Genomic DNA, 19,759 nt, shown 5'->3' with positions numbered 1-19,759 from the left:
GTTACTTCGTTTTGTGACTCATTTTGAGGTGACTTGTGAACAACATGTTGTTAGATTCTAGACCTGGCTTAAAATCCTACAGAGAATGTTTCTTCCCCATGAAGCAAAAGCTCGAAGAGAAAGGGGACGTTGTGCCTTTTATTTCTGTATTCGCACGACTTAAAAATCTCTACACAGTTCCCAAATGCCTTAAAGAAGAAGCACCAAACTCCTTGCCCTGCCTACCGGGGCGGGGGGGGGGGGGGGGGGGGGGAAGGGTCATCTTCTATCTCCATTTTGTTTTTTTAAGCCATGCATTTCAAAGTGAAACGTCTATGTTTTTTCAAAAGCTACTTCTTTCTTGCAGTTGCTTATCATCTCTTCCCTTTTGTCTTGACTAAATCCTATTGGGCATCACTCAGCCTCGCTGCTTAATGAAAGAAGGCTTTCATGAAGACCCACAGCATTAGCTCCCCACCTGGTATGGTCTCTTTGGCAACTAGTTCACAATCACATTGCTCATGACCCTATGCTTGAACGGGCTGGTAAGGTATTTATTTCATGGCTACAGTGTGTTCCTTCAGAACAGGGACTTCCCCTCATTTATCTTTTTTTATTCTCAAACTTTCACATGATAGTATCCAATAGATAATAATATATATGGCTTGGGAGAATCACTTAAAAATACTATGTGTAGTCAGCAGTTAAAAGCAGCCTTAAGCAATCTAAACAAATCTGGTACGCTATTGATTCAATTGATTAGTCTAAACCACTTCCATGAGTAAGCTTAGTCTATGAAATGAGCTTCTGGTAACAATTCCTGTACGCATCACGAACAACATAGAAAGGAACGATAAAGACATGAAATAACTTACTGCAAGAGAAATAAAGCACCACCGTCCCCCACCCCCAATACATTTCTAAATCTATGCTACTGAAGTGTGGTCAATGGAGGGCTGTTAGCTGGGACACAAAATTGAACTTATGAAGCAGCATAATCATTATGACATAATATTATTTATCTTATTTTTTCCTATAATTCATCATCATTTTTTGGCTAAACGAAAAGGGCTATGTTAAAAACCAGCCTCCCAAACAATTTCTCTATTTAAGAGATAGCCAGAAAGAATGAACTAAGTTCAAATAGTCCTCATAAAGTTCTCTTTATATGAATAGTATGGTAATGATCCAGTAAGTTACTGTGTAATGGTGATGATTCGCTTAAACATCTAAAGTTATTTCCAAGCCCACACAAAAAAATAAAAGAGCTGCTATGCATTCTCCTTTGAGAAAATTAGGACATTCGTAAGCAAGATGCAAAACACACACCTTAAACAGAGTAACTAAAACCCCTCCCATGAATATTTATAAATAAAATGAGAGTCTTCATGATCAATCTTATACAGTACTGAATATGGTTTAACTATTTACATAATTCAGGTATTAAGGGATTTAAGATGATAATAGCCATCATTTACAGAATTTCTTTGATGTTTCAATAATTCTACGGGGTACTTACTTTTTTTTTAGAGAAACTGGGTCTTAAAGAGGTTACTTGCTCACAGTAACACTAGTGAAAAGCAGGCATCTCTCTAGTTTAACTTAAGTCAAGGAGGAAACCAGAGTAGACCAAGCTATTTACAACCTGGTCCCAGCACTGTGGCTCCAGCAAAGACTGGCGAGAGGAAGGGCCCGTTAGCTCTCAGTGAAGTTACGATCTGAGAACACTCCATCGACATTCACAAGCACACCCATGGCATGGGCATTCAAGAAGCGTGCCCTTTGAGCACTTAAGGAGATTCAGAAACGTGCCATGAAGGACATGGGGACACCAGATGTACATCACGAGATCGACACCGAGCTCAACAAAGCTACCTGGGCCAAAGGTACCAGGAACATCCCCTCCTGTATCTGCAGTGGTTGTCCAGGAAACATAACGAGGATGAAGATTCACCAAACAAGTTCTACACAGTGGTTACCTGTGTGCCTATCACTACTTTCAAAACCTACAGACAGTCAATATGGATGAAAACTAGTGGCTGATGAACTAATGAAGGTTATAAAACTTTAAAAAAAAGAGTAGACACCAAAGCTTATAACAGTGAAAACAGCATGACCCAAACATTCATGCTGACAGCATGTAGAGTTTTTAACTTTGAACTCTCCTGACAAGTCTCTCCATACCATGAAATCACTTAGACTGCAGCAATAGTTATTGGTGGTGTCAGTGTTTTCTATACCCTGTGGCATATGTAATTATCATCTAATTAGATCACTTCCTCGTCCATGGGAGTCCAGTCTTTCAAATGATGTAAATGTATCAGCATCACACACTTACCTAAGCTTGACCTTGTGTTGGATCTTTCTATTATTGCGTGCTTACTTGGATTGTTTAATACTGAGCGTTTGGCAAGCGAGATGTCAGCGGTGACTCTGGTGATAGAGATCCTGTTGAGATACAAAGCAGCAGAAGACACTGCGGTTATTCATTTAAATAAAGGAAAGAAGCGCATGGATTAAAATTAATCTAAGTGTGAAATCGATACCATGGCCACAGTCTCTCACGGGAAAACGGTAGGGTACACGATCCTTGTTGATCATGTACGCACCACACTCACAGGCTGCGTGACAAGTACCCGGCATGCACGAAGTCATTCTCTGGGGTCAACTCATTAAATAGTTTTTAAAACCTCAGAAGGAGTTTGCAGCTTACACCCCACTGCTGCTGATGAAAAAACCCAACGAGTCCTGAGTAGATTATGTACAGGTGTGCTAAGGAGATGGTCCAGGTGGTATGGTGGCAAAGTGATGCAGCGCTTCACAATCACAAAGGTCCACTCTGACTTCCCTAAAGATTTTCAAAACTCACTGCCTTCTAGTCAAGTCCAACTCAGAGTGACCCTACAGAACAGGACAGGACTGCGCCTGTGTGTGTCAGAGGCTGTAATCTGGTCTTTAAGCCTGTGGTGGTTTCAAACAACTGTCCTGCCAGGTTAGCGGCCCACCATGTCATGTAACCTATCCTTTCAGGCACATTCCAGTCTGTCCTATAGTGCTGCTTTGTGAATTAGAAGTAGCTCCAGTAGGTTTAGTTGTTAAATAAAGGGAAATTCCCAGGGCTTACTAGCCTTTGTGAAATGCCCCCCCCCCCAAAACAGATCTAAAGAAATAATTGTGTGGGGGGGAGGTTACAGGAACAGTGAAATTGCGAAGAATCTGTTAACCATAAGCATCTTGTGACCATACACCTACTTTAGAGTTTAGATTATACAAAGAATCTAACTTTACCCAAAGTAGTCTGGTTTTCACTTTGGTTTCCTGAGAAGGTAACTCTGGAGTTCAATGAGTAAATGAGACCTTCTATTGGGCAAATGAATGGTGGGGGGCCGGCTGGGCCATAGAGACCACTACTCATGTGATAGCAGCTGATCTCCGAAAAGTGGGACCCGGTTCAATCCATCGTGTTAAAATTAACCAATGGTTATTTTCTACTCTACTTCTTCCCTAAAGTCAACAATAGGCCTAGTGGGCGACCCGCCTGCATTTCAGATCAGAGAGGTCAGCTTATGAGCATACTAAATAACAAACGGTTCAAACAAACCCTACGCATTCATCAGATTGTGCTTCAGTGATTTTTCTGTACCTTCCCTGGTTCCTTTCTAGGGAAACCTGTGGAGGGATTGTTTTATGACAGGGTCAACCATGCATGCGAGAGCCTTGGGATCCAGGAAAGAGCATCTCCCACCAAAAAGGAGGGGGAAAGAAATCTCAGAACGATGGCATAGATGGCCCAGATTGGCTAATGTGGTCCTGGCTACAGCAGTTTGCAGAGCTGGCTGGTTAAGCGAAGTTGGGAGATTGCCTGATGGATGTGAATGTGTCATGTGGAGATTTGGAATTTTAGACACGAAGGAAATCTTGGGGGAGAAACAGTAATGCATACATAAAAAAAGAAACAAATTTAGAACATAAAATGATCTCATGAAACTGACCAAGAAAACACACAAAAACACACACATCGTTATCCGTAGCAGCCACAGCAGTCTGTCTGTAGTATGACATGATTCATTTGAATATGGCTTACATCATGGTTATACTAAATACCGATTCTGCCAAAATTATTATTTTTACTGTTAGGGTACTGCAGGATGAGCTTTATGCAAGACTGTGTATGGGGGAGAAAGGGAGAAAACATGTGAAATAACTAGATATTCTTCATGGTAATTACTCAGGAGATAGTGCCTACACTGAGAAGTCAAGCTATAAATCTAACACACAATGTACAGACAGAGTAAATAGCAAAAGACACAGCCAGAATGGTAAAAAGTTTACTATGGAGAGAACAGGACATTCGATAAAGTATGCAAAGGTGCTACTGGCTTTAAACACACACACACACACACACACACACACCTCTTAACCTTGCACACAGTAAAATGGGTTATTAGTCTACAGTTTCATGAGTTTTGACAAATCCAGAGCTTTGTGTCTCTATCACATGTATCATACAAGATAATTCCTTACCCCACAAAACTCCCACACGCTGTCCCTTTGTAGTCAATCCTTTCCCTATTGTTGCCCGTGGGGACCGCAGATCTACTTCCTGTCCCCATGGATCCGACTGTCCAGAAGGCCCCATCCTGGGAGACCTACAGCCCTTTGAGTCTAGTTTCTTCACTTAGCACTTGCACTTGAAATGCATTCATTTCTTATGCGTGTCAATGGTTCATTAATTTTTATTGCTGAGTAAGCCCAATAAGTCTACTTGACTTTTGGACATTTACAAAATCCCACTTAACATGTAAAAATCGGTGACCCCAAAAGAAGCAATAAACTTTTCTTAGATTGCTTTCAAATTTTTAATATCATGGCCATTTCAGAATGCAAACACAAGTCACATTGGGCTACCGGTAGGAACATGTAATTGCTATTCAATTATTAGAAAACTTTTGTTGTTGGTGTTTATTCATTTGTGTATATGCCCCCACTCCCACCACTTTGAAAGGGGTACAGCAGAGTAAGAGGATGGTAATGCAAATTTGGGGAGCTGAAACTGTAATGCACAAATAGTTATTTCCTTATGCTGAGCAACAGTATGATCAAAGGAATCATTTATTGAGTGCCTTCTGTGTACCAATCATTGCTTTAGGAGTTTTATGGGCCTTAAATTCTTGGAGGGGAGAGAGCTGACACACCACATAACTGTTTACAGGTAAATTTCATTAAAAAAAATAATAAGGCAGATCATGTAAAGCAAGGCAGAAGAACTGGATGGTACCCCGCTAGAATTACTTAACAGTTTACTAAAAGATATTGTGAAAGAATCCTAATAGAGGGGGGAAATAGGGCAGAATTTCAGTTTTTTATGGAATTTTTAGAGCCTGTATACAGGATGAACCCTGAAACTATACAATCTTTAAAACTTAAACCAAAAGTATTCTTTAATTTTTTTTCCTAAGCCCAAATAATAATTGAACCAGCTGGTAAAATGTGTCTGCCTTGAATGTTCTCCTAAGAACGATTTATAGAAGAAGAAAACTGACAATAGCATCTCAAAAGAATGACTAGGAAATTTAGGGTTCAGTCTGTTCACGGGGAAGAATAACTCAGAAAAAGCGGCTAAGAATCGTTTGTACAACTGAAAAGAATGGAACCAGGGCCATCCATTGTACATGGGGAAATGGTTCAGTGTCTTCTCCATCACTGTGGCAGTCACCTAATCTGGTGTCAATTTAGAGTGTAGTGGTGGAGCCTGGGCTGTCAATCTGGACATAACCAATGGGACTTCAGTGTGGGCATGGCCTTCTCTTAAGAATTCTGGGAAATCTGGTGCTTCCTCCTTGGAAGTGGGAGAGACACTCTCTCTCAGTTCACTCCCTTGTAGACTCTGACAAGGCGGACTTCCTGCGAGGCATCGCTGAGGAGATGCCACATGGACCTAACCTGATACAGCCCTGGGAACTGGAATGACCTCATGGAGATAGATCCCTGCCATTGCTGAGATGTTTCCAGCACTCTTGGACCCAAAGACTTTCTACCCACTGGCTTGTGATCGTCCTGCATTCGGCATCATGGCATGTGTTTCGTGAATCTGAAGAGGACTTTATGAACTGCTGTCAGACATATGGACTAATGTCGACTTATGGACTTGATCTGGACTGGGCTGGGATGTTTTCTCAATGTTCAATTGCTCTTGTATATAAATTTCTTTCTTATACACATACGTGTGTCCATGGATTTGTTTCTCTAGTCTACCCGGACTAACACAATCACAATACCAACAAAATACATTTAACACATTGGGAAGGCCAGATCATGAAGATGAAGGTGTGGAGGGCATATTTTAAGTTGGTCAGGGACAACATCTTCAATAAGGTGACATCTGCTCAGAGACCTGAAGGAAGTGCAAGGGAAAATGAGCCACAGAGATGTTACAGGAAAGGTATTCTAGGGACAGGGAAGTATACACACCGCCTCACTACAACGAAGTGACATCTCACCCTAATGACTAAAGGGCTGAGTCTACGGCTCCAAAGAGCCCTAGGCCCTGGGGGCAACCAGCTCCGTGATGAGCACCGTCCTGGGGGTAAGAGGGATAAGGCAGACGAAACCTGCTCACAGGCAGCTTACAGTCTAGTTTGTGGGGAACTGACTCACGAGCACTTCCCAGAACTTCATCGTCTCTCTCATCCTGCGGTGCTTCTTTCCACAAGCAGCAGGGTGCACAGCCTGGGCTCCACCGGCCTCTTCCTTGGTTAGCTTTGTGTGGTGCGTGAAGGTGGCTGCTCTCCTATTTCAAAGTTTGAAGGGCCCTGGAGGAGCAGACCTTTTGAGCTCCCCTCCTGGGTCATTGAGAATGTGTAGGCCAATCGGTGCATACCGTTCCTACTTAGCCATACTTCTGTGCAAGACACTTGGCTGCTCCACCAATGGTTGGGAGTTCAAGTGCCACGGTTGGTTTCTGCAAAGACTGGAGGCCTTGGAAGCGGTGCGGGGAAGTTCTCCTCCAGCAGAATCCACCTGCTGAGGGTGGGTTTGGATTTTCCGTGGGCGCCTTTTCAGTGACTCAAAAACTGCACGTGCAGCCAGGGAAGGTGATTGTGACAAGTTGTCCGACATTGGTTTCCAAGTGAGGGCATCACATGAAAGGACAAGGGGTGTGCTCTGTAACCCGGGGACTGCCTGCACCTGGGATGTCTCTAAGCCGCAGACCATGAACACACTTGGAGCCCGGCGATTCGGAGTAGAGTCCTGGTTTACACTGGTTATAGGAAATCCGAAGAATGCTCGTACAAGGTTTTAAAGTGACAGGGCCCCGGGTCCCACCCTAGGGCCTTGGTTTCCATCATTCAAGGGCGAGCTATAAGCCCAGGGATTTGCTTCTGAAGCAGCACAGGTGCTTCTACGAATGTATCCAAGGTAGAAAAATTCCTGTTTCAAAAGTTCGCTCACACCTAGTGATTTTCCCACACAGAACCTGACTTGGCTTTGTTTCCCAGGATGATTGATTTGGAATAGGATCTTCTCACCGAAGACAGGCAGGAACCCTGGCCACCGGGGACAACCCCCTACAATTCAGTACGCATTCCCGCAGAGTCCCTGGCATGGAAAACAGAACTCAGCCCAGATGCGGGCTTGCCCCCTCTGGCCCCGTGTCCTTGTTAAGTTACCTGCCATTGTCTTACAAAGCGCACCTGAAGATGGCTTTCTTTCCCTGACACAATTACTTTGGGTGCATCCAATCTTAAATGGGCTACTCTATTTCACGTAACAGAGGAGAGCGATGTAGCACCTCTTTCTTGACCTGGCACACAGCTCTTTAATAGGCTGCAACAGGGTTCTGCCCACTCCCCCGGGCTCTCCTAAATAAACCTAACTGGGTTTCGGAACAGGAAAGGATTGCCTCAAAGCTTTGGGCAATCTAGAACCTTCCTAGCACCAGCATTTCGTTTCATATTTTCTTCATCCTGGGCTTATAAAAATTGGGGAGAAAGTTATTGAATAGATGAGTAAGATGTAATACAACCCCCCCTCCTCTTTTGGGGGGTACTGAAACCCAGGAGCAAACCATCCCTTTCAAAATTACTTGTCTATGCATATACCTGATGTCTTTGATGAGTCTCTCTACCTTTTAATTAATGGGGTTCGGTAGTGCCAAGGATTCGTGAGTTTGGCGGCTAACCGAAGAAGGTTTGAGGTTTAAGTCCACCCAGAGGCACTTTGGAAGAAAGTTCTGGAAGTCTGCTTCAAAGGCAACCACAGAACACTCAATGGATCAGCTACACGCACGCACAGGGTATCACCAGAATCAGAATCTACTAGAAGGAGACGGCTTTTGTTGTTTTGGGCCCTACTCTTTTGGCTTGCCAAAAGCAAAGCATTTAATGATTCTGCTGGTCTTTCCATGGGTTAAAAAGTTACATTGTTACAGAAATCCAACCTTACTCATGCAGATTACTTCCTCTGAGGACCTTTACTTGGTGATTAGAGGCCTAGAATGTCAAATCCAGCTCAATGATTGAAGCCAAGCCAAGGCAGACCCATTAATAAAACCATATGGAAATAACTTCTGGCCAGAAGCAATTGATTGATACAACCTTCAGGTATTTTGTTTATTTGTTTCGAAAATGAAATCAATCTGGATGGCTGATATTTCAAAGTATGGGTCCAAGATACACCCTCTGACTGGAATCTATCATCCAAATTCAGGTTCAAACAGACGTGCTAAAGTCCGGAAATTCCATCCCCGTTCCCCCTCTTTGGCCTTAGGAAAGGGTAGGGCTTTGCTCAGCCATGGGGACATAGTGCTTGCTCTAGCAGAATTTTTGGTGTGTGTGCGTGCATGCAGACAGTTCCAAACTGTGATCAGTGGCAGAGCCAAGAACACGGGAAAGCTACACAGGGCAGATCAGAGGAATGCTTTTCATTCATGGCCAGTGACTGATAGCCTTGGACTAAACCAAAGACTATGTTTCCTGGCACAAATTTCAAAAAAATAAAATCCCAGAAGTGATGGAACACAAAAGGCTAATTAGGAGCATTTGGTGAGGCAGACTTTGATTATGAAGTCTTCCTGTACCTTGGACAACCATGTCTGGTTTCTTCCTTCATGTTTGTCCTACTCTAAGAGTTCCCTTCCTGGCCTTACCTCCCCCCCTCAAAGGCAACATACAGCAGAACTGTTTGTAGGAGTAGGCGCGGTCAGCAAGCAAGTACTATGTTCGGAAACCTCATAGTACACTGAAATCTACCTACATGATTTGTTGTACTTGTTAGGAAATGCAGAAATAGACAGTAGCCCTCTATGTTCCCAGGTCCCCTAAATGCTACTCTTAGTTTAGGTCTTGCAGTGTATACCAGAGCCTCGTAAGGAGCTTACATGTTACAAGGAGACAGCTTGTATAATATAGGAGCGGGCTTCATATTATTACAGGTGCCCTGGGCTGTGGTCAAGGCAGCTCGGAGCCATGCAGACATGAGAGGAGACCCATTCCAGAAGCCGTTCAAGGTTGTGGCCTCTTGGAAGCAAGGCGTCAGGGCTGAGGGTGCATGTAGAATGGCAACCTTTCCGTTAGTTGTTGAGTGAATAACGATCCTGCTATCTAAGGAGCGTAATCATTACTGTGCTTCATTATCGATTCCAGGCTGCCTTTCCGATGTTCCACAACAGCCAAGGCCCACTGTTTCTCTTCCCTCCTGACCGTGTGAGACACGTGGAATAAAGGCATACAGAATATGACCCGTAAGTATGTGATGAAGCAGGTTGGGAGCAGGGCAGGTGGGAGAAGAAAAGGGTTCGGTTTGGCTCATTACCATGATACATTAGATATGACCCTGGCTTTCTGACCAGCAACTCCCCGTCAGCTCCCTTGTGATGTCAACACCTTGATGACCTCACACACGATGCCCTGAGAAGTCCGTGTTAATCACGCCTTGCTTTATAAGACCCATTCCTTGTCCATATGCATGTCCACTTGACTTTGCATTTAATTGTATATATCTCACTTCTAGAGGCTCAACTTGCGGTTTGGATGTGAGCTCCTCAGAGACAGTCGTTGTCTTCAACATCTCTATACTTTTCTAGCAAGAGTTCCACAGGAAGCATTCATTCAGCAACCATCCATTCATTTTCCCTATTTGAGTTCTTAAAAAAAATCATTTTCTTGAGAGCTTATGCAACTCTGATCACAATCCATACATCCATCCTGACGAGTACATTTATACATTTGTTGCCATCATCATTTTCAAAACACTTCCTTTCTACCTGAGCCCTTGATATCAGCTTCTCATTTTGCCCCTCCCTAATGAACCCTTGAAAATTTATAAATTATTATTATTTTGTCATCTCTTACATGGATCGATATCCCCTCACCCACTTTTCTGTTGTCCATGCCTCTGGGAGGGGGTTATAGATAGATCAGTGTGATCCATTCAGCCCTTCTCCCCTCACCTTCCCCTTCCCCTCCTGGTATGGCTACTCTCAATATTGGTCCTGAGGGGTTTATCTGCCCTGGGTCCCTTGCGTTTCCAACTCTTATCTGTACCTGTGTACATGCTCTGTTCTAGCCAGATTTGTAAGGCAGAATTGGGGTCATGAGAGTAGGGTGGGAGGAAGCATTAAAGAACTAGAGGAAAGTTGTATGTTTCGTTGGTGCTATATTGCACCCCGACTGGCTCGACTCCTCCTCTCTACCCTTCTGTGAGGGGATGTCCAATTGCCTACAAATGGGCTTTGGGTCTCCACTCCACACTCACCCTCATTCACAATGCCATGGTTTTTTGTTCTGGGTCTTTGATGCCTGATACCTGATCCTATCGACACCTCATAATCACAGAGGCTGGTATGCTTCTTCCATGTGTGCTTTGTTGCTTCCTGTGCCACTTGTTTATTTCAAGCCTTTAAGTCCCCAGACCCCATCTCTTTTGATAGCCAGGCACCATCAGCTTTCTTCCACATTTGCTTATGCACCATTTTGTCTTCAGCGATCGTGTTGGGAAGGTGTGCATCATGAAAGGCCAAGTTAATAGAACAAAGCGTTCTTGTGTTGAGGGAGTACTTGAGTAGAGGCCCAATGTCCATCTGCTACCTTAATACTTAACCTATAAATATATGTACTTAGATCTATTTCCCGATTGCCATACATACATTTACATATGTACATGCCTGTGTTTAGACCTCCACAAATTCCCTTTGCCTCCTAGTTCCTTCCTCTATTTCCTTTTACTTTCCTCTTGTCTCACCATCATGTTCAGCCTCCGCTTGGGTTTCAGTAATTCCGCTCAGTTACATTGCCCTTGATCAAGCCTTACCAGGTCTCCTACACCCTCCTCTCCATTGATTTTACATCACTTGTTTTTCCCTTGAACCTGGTTTTGTTTACACTCACTTCCTTTCCCCTGCCTTCCACACTCCCATGACCCCCGAACTGTTGGTCCAGTTGTTTTCTCATCCGGATTTTTTATCCCACCATAGACATGCAGAGATAATAATATGCATAAAACCATGATAGAGCAAAACAAAGCAACAAAAGAAAACAAAACTCCCTGCATCGAGTTGATGTTGAGTCTTAGTGAAAAACTGCCCCTGTGAGTTTCTGAGTTTTTCACTCATTATGGGAGTAGAAACCCCCACCTTTCTCCCATGGAGCGGCTGGACCTTGTGGTTGACAGCTCAAAGTAACCACTACACAACCAGGGCTCCAACTGAGAACACAGTAATTAAGGAAACAGATACAAATCCCAACCTTCATAGTTTATGATTGTCGGATACTTACAATAAACACACTAATTAAATAAACATACTTAGCAAAATACATTAAGTGCTAATAAACATTCAAGAAGTCACAACAGAGTACCTGAGTGCACGTATATATGCATACATGCATGCTTGTGTTTGTTTGCATATGTGCCAAGGAGAGAATCTGAGAGAAGAGTTTTTCTAGGAGAGAGACCTATGAGCATAAGGCACATGTTGTATCACAGTGGGCCTGGTCCTATGGTAGGTATGTACCTGGGTACTAGGAAGACCAGGGACCAAGGCGGGAAGGGTGACAGGAGCAGAATGAGAAAGAGGGAGAGTTCTTATTGATCGGAGCCACCAAGTTGATTCTGCCTCCTAGTAACTGCATCTGACAGAAAAGAACTTCCCTGTAGGGCAGTGCTTCTCAACCTTCCTAATGCCACAACCCTTTCATACAGTTCCTCGTGTTGTGGTGACCTCCCCCCCCAACCATAAAATTATTTTCGTTACTACTTCATCACTGTCATTTTGCTATGGTTATGAAGGTGATCCCTGTGACAGAGTTGTTCGACCCTCAAAGGGGTCACAACCCACAGGTTGAGAACCTTTTTATAGGGGATGTATAGGCTGTAACCTTTACACAGAAGTAAGTTGCTAGGCCTACCCTCCCTAGGTTCTCTCCGCCCCCCCACCCCCAAGCCCTGGTGGGTTTGAACTGCCAGCTATCACTTCAGCAGCCCAGGCTTGGCACTGGCACCACCAGGGTTGGTTCCTTAAAAGGAAGTGTAGGGGGAGATGAAGCTAGAGATAAGTAGGGGCATATGGAAAAGCAAGCCAGAGGTGGTCTTGGAGGTGACCATGTGGTCGTGTATTTTTACTGTGAGTGAAGCAAGAAGTTATTGGATGGCGCTTAACAAAGAAATGATAAGCTCTCACTCCCAGTGTAACAGGCTGATTTAGTCTAATCTGAGAAAGGGATTTTAAAGAAGAAATTCTAGAAGCAAGGGAACCAATTAGGAGGCTACTGTACAAATCCAAGAGGGGCGGGGGGGGGGGGAGGATGAATGACAATATTCTTTGATTAAAAGGAGAGCAGAGAGCTCTGCCTAAACTAGGCTCCAGACTAGGATGCGGGGGTGCTTTAGGGAAACCTCAAGGCCCGGTGGCTAGAGTCCACGTTGGCCAGGTTATCATGTCTGTCACAAAAAGCTCCAAAACAAGAAGCATGTGATTGAGGCCTTAGGCAGGGCCAAGTTCAAGTTCCCTGGTTGCCAGAAGATCCACATCTCCAAGAAGTGAGGCTTCACCAAGTTTAATGCCAATGAGTTTAAGGTCATGGTGGCTGAGAAGCACCTCATCCCAGACGACTGTGGGGTCAGATACACCCCTCACCGTGGCCCCTCGGACAAGAGGCGGGCGGCCCTGCATTCATGAAGGCCTTGGTAGACCTGCGCTGCCTCACCTGTGCCCACCAAATAAAACCCAAACTTCCTGGTTAAAAAAAAAGTAATTTAATTCACCATATACATAAACCAATGGAAAGGAGTTACTTGGTCATATCAATTGATGCAGAAACAGAGCTTGACAAAATCCATCACCTAGTACTGATAAACCACCAGATAACATAGGAGTAGAAGAGACATTCCTTAGCACAAGAAGAGAATTACATAAGAAGGTGAGCGTCCAACATATCACTCCAAGGGGAGAAACTGAAAGCATTAACCTTGCAAATGGGAACCAGACAAGAATGCCCTTTTATCCCCAGTCTTACTCGTTATTGTGCTGGAAGTTTTACAGTTATTATCAAAAAGATATCAAAGGCATTTCAATTGGCAAAAAAGAAATAAAACTCAGTAGATGATCTCTAAATGTAGAAAGCTCCAAAAATTGGACAGAAATAGAAACAATTGAAAGTTCTGGCAGCATGACAGGATATAAACTTAATATATAGTTGATCAAGGACTCATAAGGGTGGGAAGGTGGGGGAGGGAGGGGAAGAAAGTGCTGGTACCAAGGGGTGAAGTAGAAAGAAATGTTTTGGAAATGTTGATGGCAACATATGTACAAATGTGCTTCATACAATTGAATGATGGATTGTTATAAAATTTGTGAGAGTCCCCCAATAAAATAATTAATAGAAATACAGAAATAAATAAACTTAATATACAAATTTCATTAAAAAAGAGCAGAGGATATGTGAGAAGTGATTGGATTCTGGATATAGCTGACAACAGAGACAACAGCCTTTGGATGTGGGATGTATGAAAGAAAAAAAAATAGAATCAGGGCTTTCACTGACTTGAGATTGAACGATGCCTAAAAGCCGAAAGGTAAAGTAAGCATTTATTGTGTTAAAGACCACTACGGGAGAAGTACGCTTTAGGGTAAGTTTGAGAAGTTTATTAGACATATTCATAACAGTAATGAATGGGTCATTGGATAGATGCATCAGGAATTCAGAAGAGACCATCAATATGAAAGGTATTTAAAAATCTGCTAATGGAATGAACTTGGCAAAGAAGAGGATGTTGGAGTAAGGAGAGAGAGAAGGCTCTGGGCTCTCCAAAACGTCTAACTGATGCGTGAGAGCCACAAAGGGGACAAAGGAGTGGTCAGTGACAGATGGAGATCACCAAGGAAACGTGGTTTCCAGGAGACCAGCAAACAAGGCGCTTCAGAGCAGTCAACTCTCACTGTGCCAGGATGGCTGGCGGTCCAGCAATCAGAGAAGCACTGAGAACTCACCCCTGGATTTAACAGGATGATCTTGCTAGGATGAGTTTGGTTGAGTGGGGGTAGGGAAGACATAAGTGGAGTGAATTCAAGAGAGTGAGTATACGCAACTCTTTGGAGGAGTTTTGCTGGGGAAAACAAGAGAAAACGGAATGGTAGCTCGAGGGAAATGTGGGCGAGAGTAGTTGTGTTTTAATTTCTTTTTTTAAGAGAGAAAGGACTGCTATTTTATAATGATGGACTTGGGATGGAGTGGGGATAAGAGGAAAGGGCTATTACCGGGACGTCTGGTTAGGTAGAGTTGGTCAAGGAGGTGAAAGAGGATATAAGCCCAAATAGGAAGTTTGGTAATTTCTAATAATATGCAAGTGGGGATGGGTGTGGTGGTGGGGCCTCTTGAAAGCTCCCTTGTTTGTCTGTGTTATCTCAATGCTACAGAGAGTAAGTTTTTCAGGAGAAAATGTGATGAGGAAGGATGCGTTAAGAGGTTGGAGAAGAAAGGGGATGACATATGTGATAGTTGCATCTTACATGAACTTGGCCAGGGCAGAATGCCCAGTGGCTTGGCACTTGCGGCAGTTCATAATCTCCTGACAACTTTCAAAGGGGTGGAGTCTAGCCTGTCAATCAGACCATAGTCAATGGGGCCTCCGGGTGGGCATGGTCTTCTCCTGAAGATTCTGGGAACTCTGGTATTCCTTCATGGAGGAGTGAGACTTTATCAGTTTCGTCTTCCTGCTGACAAGCCAAATGGAGCTACACAGATGCAGCCAGAGCTCTGGAACTGGAAGAGCCACGTGGAGACCCACATCAGTGCTGAGATGCTTCCACCACCACCGGATCCACAAGACTTTCCACCCACTACCTTGTGATCTTCCTGCATTCAGCATCATTGCATGTGTTGTGTGAGCCTAAACAGGAAGTTATGGGCTAGTATTGACACACAGAGTAATATCGGACTTTTGGACTTGATCTGGACTGGGTTTGAGATGTTTTCTTAATGTATATAAAATTTTGATATAAAATTCTCTCTTACACACCTGAGTGTCTCTGGATTTGTTTCTCTAGTCTACCCGGACTAACACAGCAATGAAAGCCTACTTAATCGATGTGAATAAGCATAATATAATTACCTCCGTGGTGAAATAATTGTCTTTCTCTGCAGAGCATCTGGTCCCTTTGAACTGCTAACCATGCAGTTAGCAGCTCAATGTATAACCACTATGGCACCAGTGTAGTGAACAGTTGGTTAATCCCTTGTAAGAAGATCAGGGTAGTATGTAAGCCCCTTCCTCAGGTCACAGCAATGACACAATGGAAAACAAGCATCCTCAGGATTGTGGCCTACTTCCTATATAAATAGATGCTGTGGAAACACTTCCTTGCTTTTTGCTGGGTCTGGTCCTGCATCTGGCCTACTGATCTCTAGTTTTTTGCACTTGAGCCAATGGCCTGCCATATTGCCTCCCATTCCTGGGAACCATGAGTAGCCTGCCATTTGACCTCTGCCCTAGCCTGTAGTCCTTAGGTTCATCTTCCTGGGAAACCACCAGTCTGTGGTGTTCCTGATTCAACAGCCTCGAATACTTCATGACTCAGGGGAAGCCATCAGCTTAGTATCTGACTTGGAACTTGACTGAACTCAGATCAGATTTGCCTGCTTCCAAACTGTGTGAATCGTTTTTCTTGATATCAATTTCTCTCTTGGTGTGTGTGTGTGTGGGGGGGGGGTGAGTGTAGGCGTTCTGGTGCCACAGTGGTTGTGCTTTGGGCTGACAATTACAAGGTTAGCAGTTCAAAACCACCAGCTGCTCTGTCAAAGAAAGGTGAAGCTTTCTACTTCCGTAAAGAGTTAAAATCTTGGAAACCCACAGAAGCAGTTCTACCCCTCCTACAGGGTTGCCAAGAGTTGGCATTGACTCGAGGGCAGTTAAGTTTGGCTTTGTTTGTGTGTGTGTGTGTGTGTGTGTGTGTGTAGTATGTGTAACTAGTTTTGCCTTTCTAGAGAATCCAGCCTAAGGCAGTATAAAATGTTTTCAAATAATTTAAAAAGGAGTGGAGAAGGGATTATTTAGTATGGGTGCGGGGCACATGACTAGGAGTCATGAACAGAAGGGTGAGGCTAATTATGAATAGAAGGCTGATGAATAGAAGGGTGAGGCTAATTAGCACTGTCACATCAATGGGTTTCGGGATGCAGGCACAGGAAGAGAGTGAGCTGGCTTATTCAGGGCTGAAGCAATCTCTAGCGAACATGGTCCCTATCCAGTCAATCAAGTGGAACTGAATGAAACCCACTTCCTGTCTCCATGTGGACTTCAGAGGGTAATTTTCTGTAGGGATCACATCCTAGACCCGTCAGCTTTGTGTCATCTTCACAGTGAAACCCACAAGACCCAGTATTCTGAAATACTCACCGCCCTTCAAATCTGTGTTTTAAAAAATCGAACAACGCTTTTTGCATCATATCCGTGACCTGAAATTGAGCAAGCAAAACATTAAAACATGATTAAAAAAACATTACTAAACACGATCCAAATAATTTCATTCCTCGATGAGGGCAATGAATGTACAGATGTGCTTTACACAACTGAGGTATGTATGGATTGTGATAAGAGTTGTATGACAACTTAATTAAACGATTAAAAAAAAACCCCAAACAGTCTCATTCCTACTGGGGAGTAATCCGCGAAAACTGGGGATTCACGTTTGGAAAACAAGTAACATGGGAGGTCACTATCTTTGTTACATTTCTGAGTTCCAAGAAAATGAAAAGGAAACGTTCTCTGAACTGCAGGTGCGATTGATTAGCCTCGATTACACTGCACGTGGTTCCTGCGACCATCCATTTGGCACTGTTTCCCTGGGCCCATCAGGTGCAGCTAGCAGGACACCCCGAAGCAACAGGGGGGAAAAACACCACAAAGCACTGAGAAAGGCACACAACTGCTTGAGAAACTGCCTGCTTGCTGCTGGGCGCTCTGGAAGCTGTAAAGCTCAAGAGTTGGGGGAGCGCAGAGACATTACCAGCTCAGCAGGTGGGCGTGGTCAGCTTGGAGGGTGTGACTCACCTCGTATCCCTTCAGAGAAGGACCCACAAGGACCACAGGTCGCATGGAAGGCACCACATCATACGGAGGCATGTGCTCTGTCTGCAGAAAGTGGACAGGCGGTCAGATGCTCAGCAGCACAGAGAAGTCAACTATGTGTCTAAGGCTCAGATTCGGAGCTCTGGGAGAGGAGGCATCGACTCTCCACACCTTTTGCTGTTTAACTTTGCCTCTTTTCTAAACAAATCCCAAGCTTCAGTGGGTTTATTTTCCTGACGTTTTCAAGGTACTGAGCTGGATATATTTGGTTCCAAAATCAGGCGACGCTGCTTTTGAACCAAGGTTCGGCCCAACAGAAAAAGGTTTCCTGCAGAAGAGATGCTTCATAGGCCTGATGGCATGTGGCTGTTGCTTTCTTAGATGGATCTGGGCTTTCGAAAGAGTTAAAATGACCAGGACTTAACAAAGAAACAAAGGTTTTTTGTTTTTTTGGTTCTGTTTTTTAATTACCTTTGCCTCTTTGATGCTTGGCTTACCTGCATAAAACCCAATTTCAAAATAGTATAATTCTCAATACCTAATACTTGACCCATTTGAATCAGCATGCACTAATCATTATTCATAATCACTGTTCATATATTAGTGATGAATGCTTTTGGATTTTTGGCTTCTATATCTTGGTACTTAAAGATTAAACATTTAGCATCCATTTCTACGAGTTGGGGGAGGGTAGATAATGCCTGGTACTATATTCAGTCATGCCTCAGTGACCTGAAAATGTTCATGACAAACGTTTATATTTCATATCCTTCCCCTGAGCTTAGGCAGTGCTTCTGTCACATAAATCATCTATGTCTTTCTGCAATAATTTCATTCTTTTTCAGCTGGGTAGAGGGGAGGATAAGTGAAATTTTTTAGTGACTTCTACGAGCAGGTCAAAATTTTGCTGCTAAACTCTTCAAATTAAATTAATAATTTTTTTCAAATATATTACACAACAGCTAATTTGCTTGATCTCCTACCACCACTAATTGAATAGCGGCCAGAGAAGATTAAAATGACGCCCAGACTGGCTCTTTGTTTTCACACCGAGGGAAACAGGGTCTTAGACGCAGGAACAAAGTTAGAGCCCTGCTCTCTGAGCACTTGTGCACGAAAGAGTATCTAAGAAAATCGGTATCTGAAAAATAGCTCAGACCTCAACCAGAAAAAAACAAAATACGTTCTTTAAACGATTGTATGAATTTAATAAACTGATGTGTAAACGTTTAGTATAATTTTTACATCTGCCTGTTGCTCAAGAGCTTAAAACTGCTCATTTCCAAATACCCTGATTTCGTTTGATGTTACGTAGCTTCAGGGGGGAAATGAAATAGCATTTCAAATCCCCAAAGCTTCCCTCGGAGATTTCACCAACAGCCACAGACCATATAATCAATCAGAGGGTAGAAAATACTATGGAGAACGACGCTGCACTGCTAGAAGCTGCACCTCGTGTTCAAAATTAATTTTAATAGACATGATAAAGGTCGAATAGGTGTTTTAACAGAGAGTTAAACAAGACAGACATAATACAGTGACAGCACAAATGCCCACAAGCACCACTCGAAAGCAATCTAAGACATGGAATGCAACTGTATTACTGACTCTCAGGCACTTTCTTTTGCGTTTGTGACAGCTACATGAAAGTCTACCACATCATTGATAACATAAGAAGAATGAATACCAGTGCCGGAGGCATCATAAGCATATCGATTAGATTATCATATTCATACCACCTGGGATCGTTCTGAAATGATTAGAAGCCAAGGCCTCATAGCTAGGCAGCATTAAAATTATACCCTTTCGCCTTTGTAGATGAAGAATGTGAGTAGTTTTTTAATGTGTGCGTTTACGTAACAGCTACTAAGAAATTTCATTTCAGGTCTTTAAATATTAAGTGGCTCAGTAGTGGGGAGACCTTTGGTTCCTACCAGTTATTCAGGTCAAACTAGCAAAGGGTTAACCCATGCTGGCAATCAACCATCTTTTAATCCAACAGGGTAGCTACAGAAATTACCTTATTTGATGGAATATTGGTACTTTGTGCTCCACTGGATAAAGAAACAATCATTTTGATCTACCTGGTTCCTGCTAAATATATCTTGTTCCAACTCTTAAGTAAATTGGAATAGTAAGCAAATGTAAAAACAAACCAAAAAGACCCTCTCAGGGATAGTCATTGTGGTTAATCAGCTGCTGAATGTTTTAGCTGGGA

At 43.3% G+C, this 19,759-nt stretch overlaps 1 protein-coding gene across 1 annotated transcript in view; it reads right to left on the bottom strand.

The window, feature by feature from the left end:
• The window catches only part of CACNB2 (calcium voltage-gated channel auxiliary subunit beta 2), a 402,030-nt gene that overhangs the window by 10,365 nt on the left and 371,906 nt on the right, over positions 1 to 19,759 (bottom strand). The window contains exons 10-12 of the mRNA XM_075553410.1: positions 17,524 to 17,604; positions 16,870 to 16,928; positions 2,318 to 2,427 (exon numbers count right to left, since the gene is read on the bottom strand). Of these exons, the coding sequence (XP_075409525.1) occupies positions 2,318 to 2,427; positions 16,870 to 16,928; positions 17,524 to 17,604 (250 nt within the window). The remainder of the gene's footprint in view (positions 1 to 2,317; positions 2,428 to 16,869; positions 16,929 to 17,523; positions 17,605 to 19,759) is intronic.

This window comes from Tenrec ecaudatus, chromosome 6, assembly GCF_050624435.1.
Source record: "Tenrec ecaudatus isolate mTenEca1 chromosome 6, mTenEca1.hap1, whole genome shotgun sequence".
Classification (NCBI taxonomy): Eukaryota; Metazoa; Chordata; class Mammalia; order Afrosoricida; family Tenrecidae; genus Tenrec; species Tenrec ecaudatus.
Note: the sequence above shows the minus strand (reverse complement) of the source record. Positions and strands in the feature narration are given on the sequence as shown.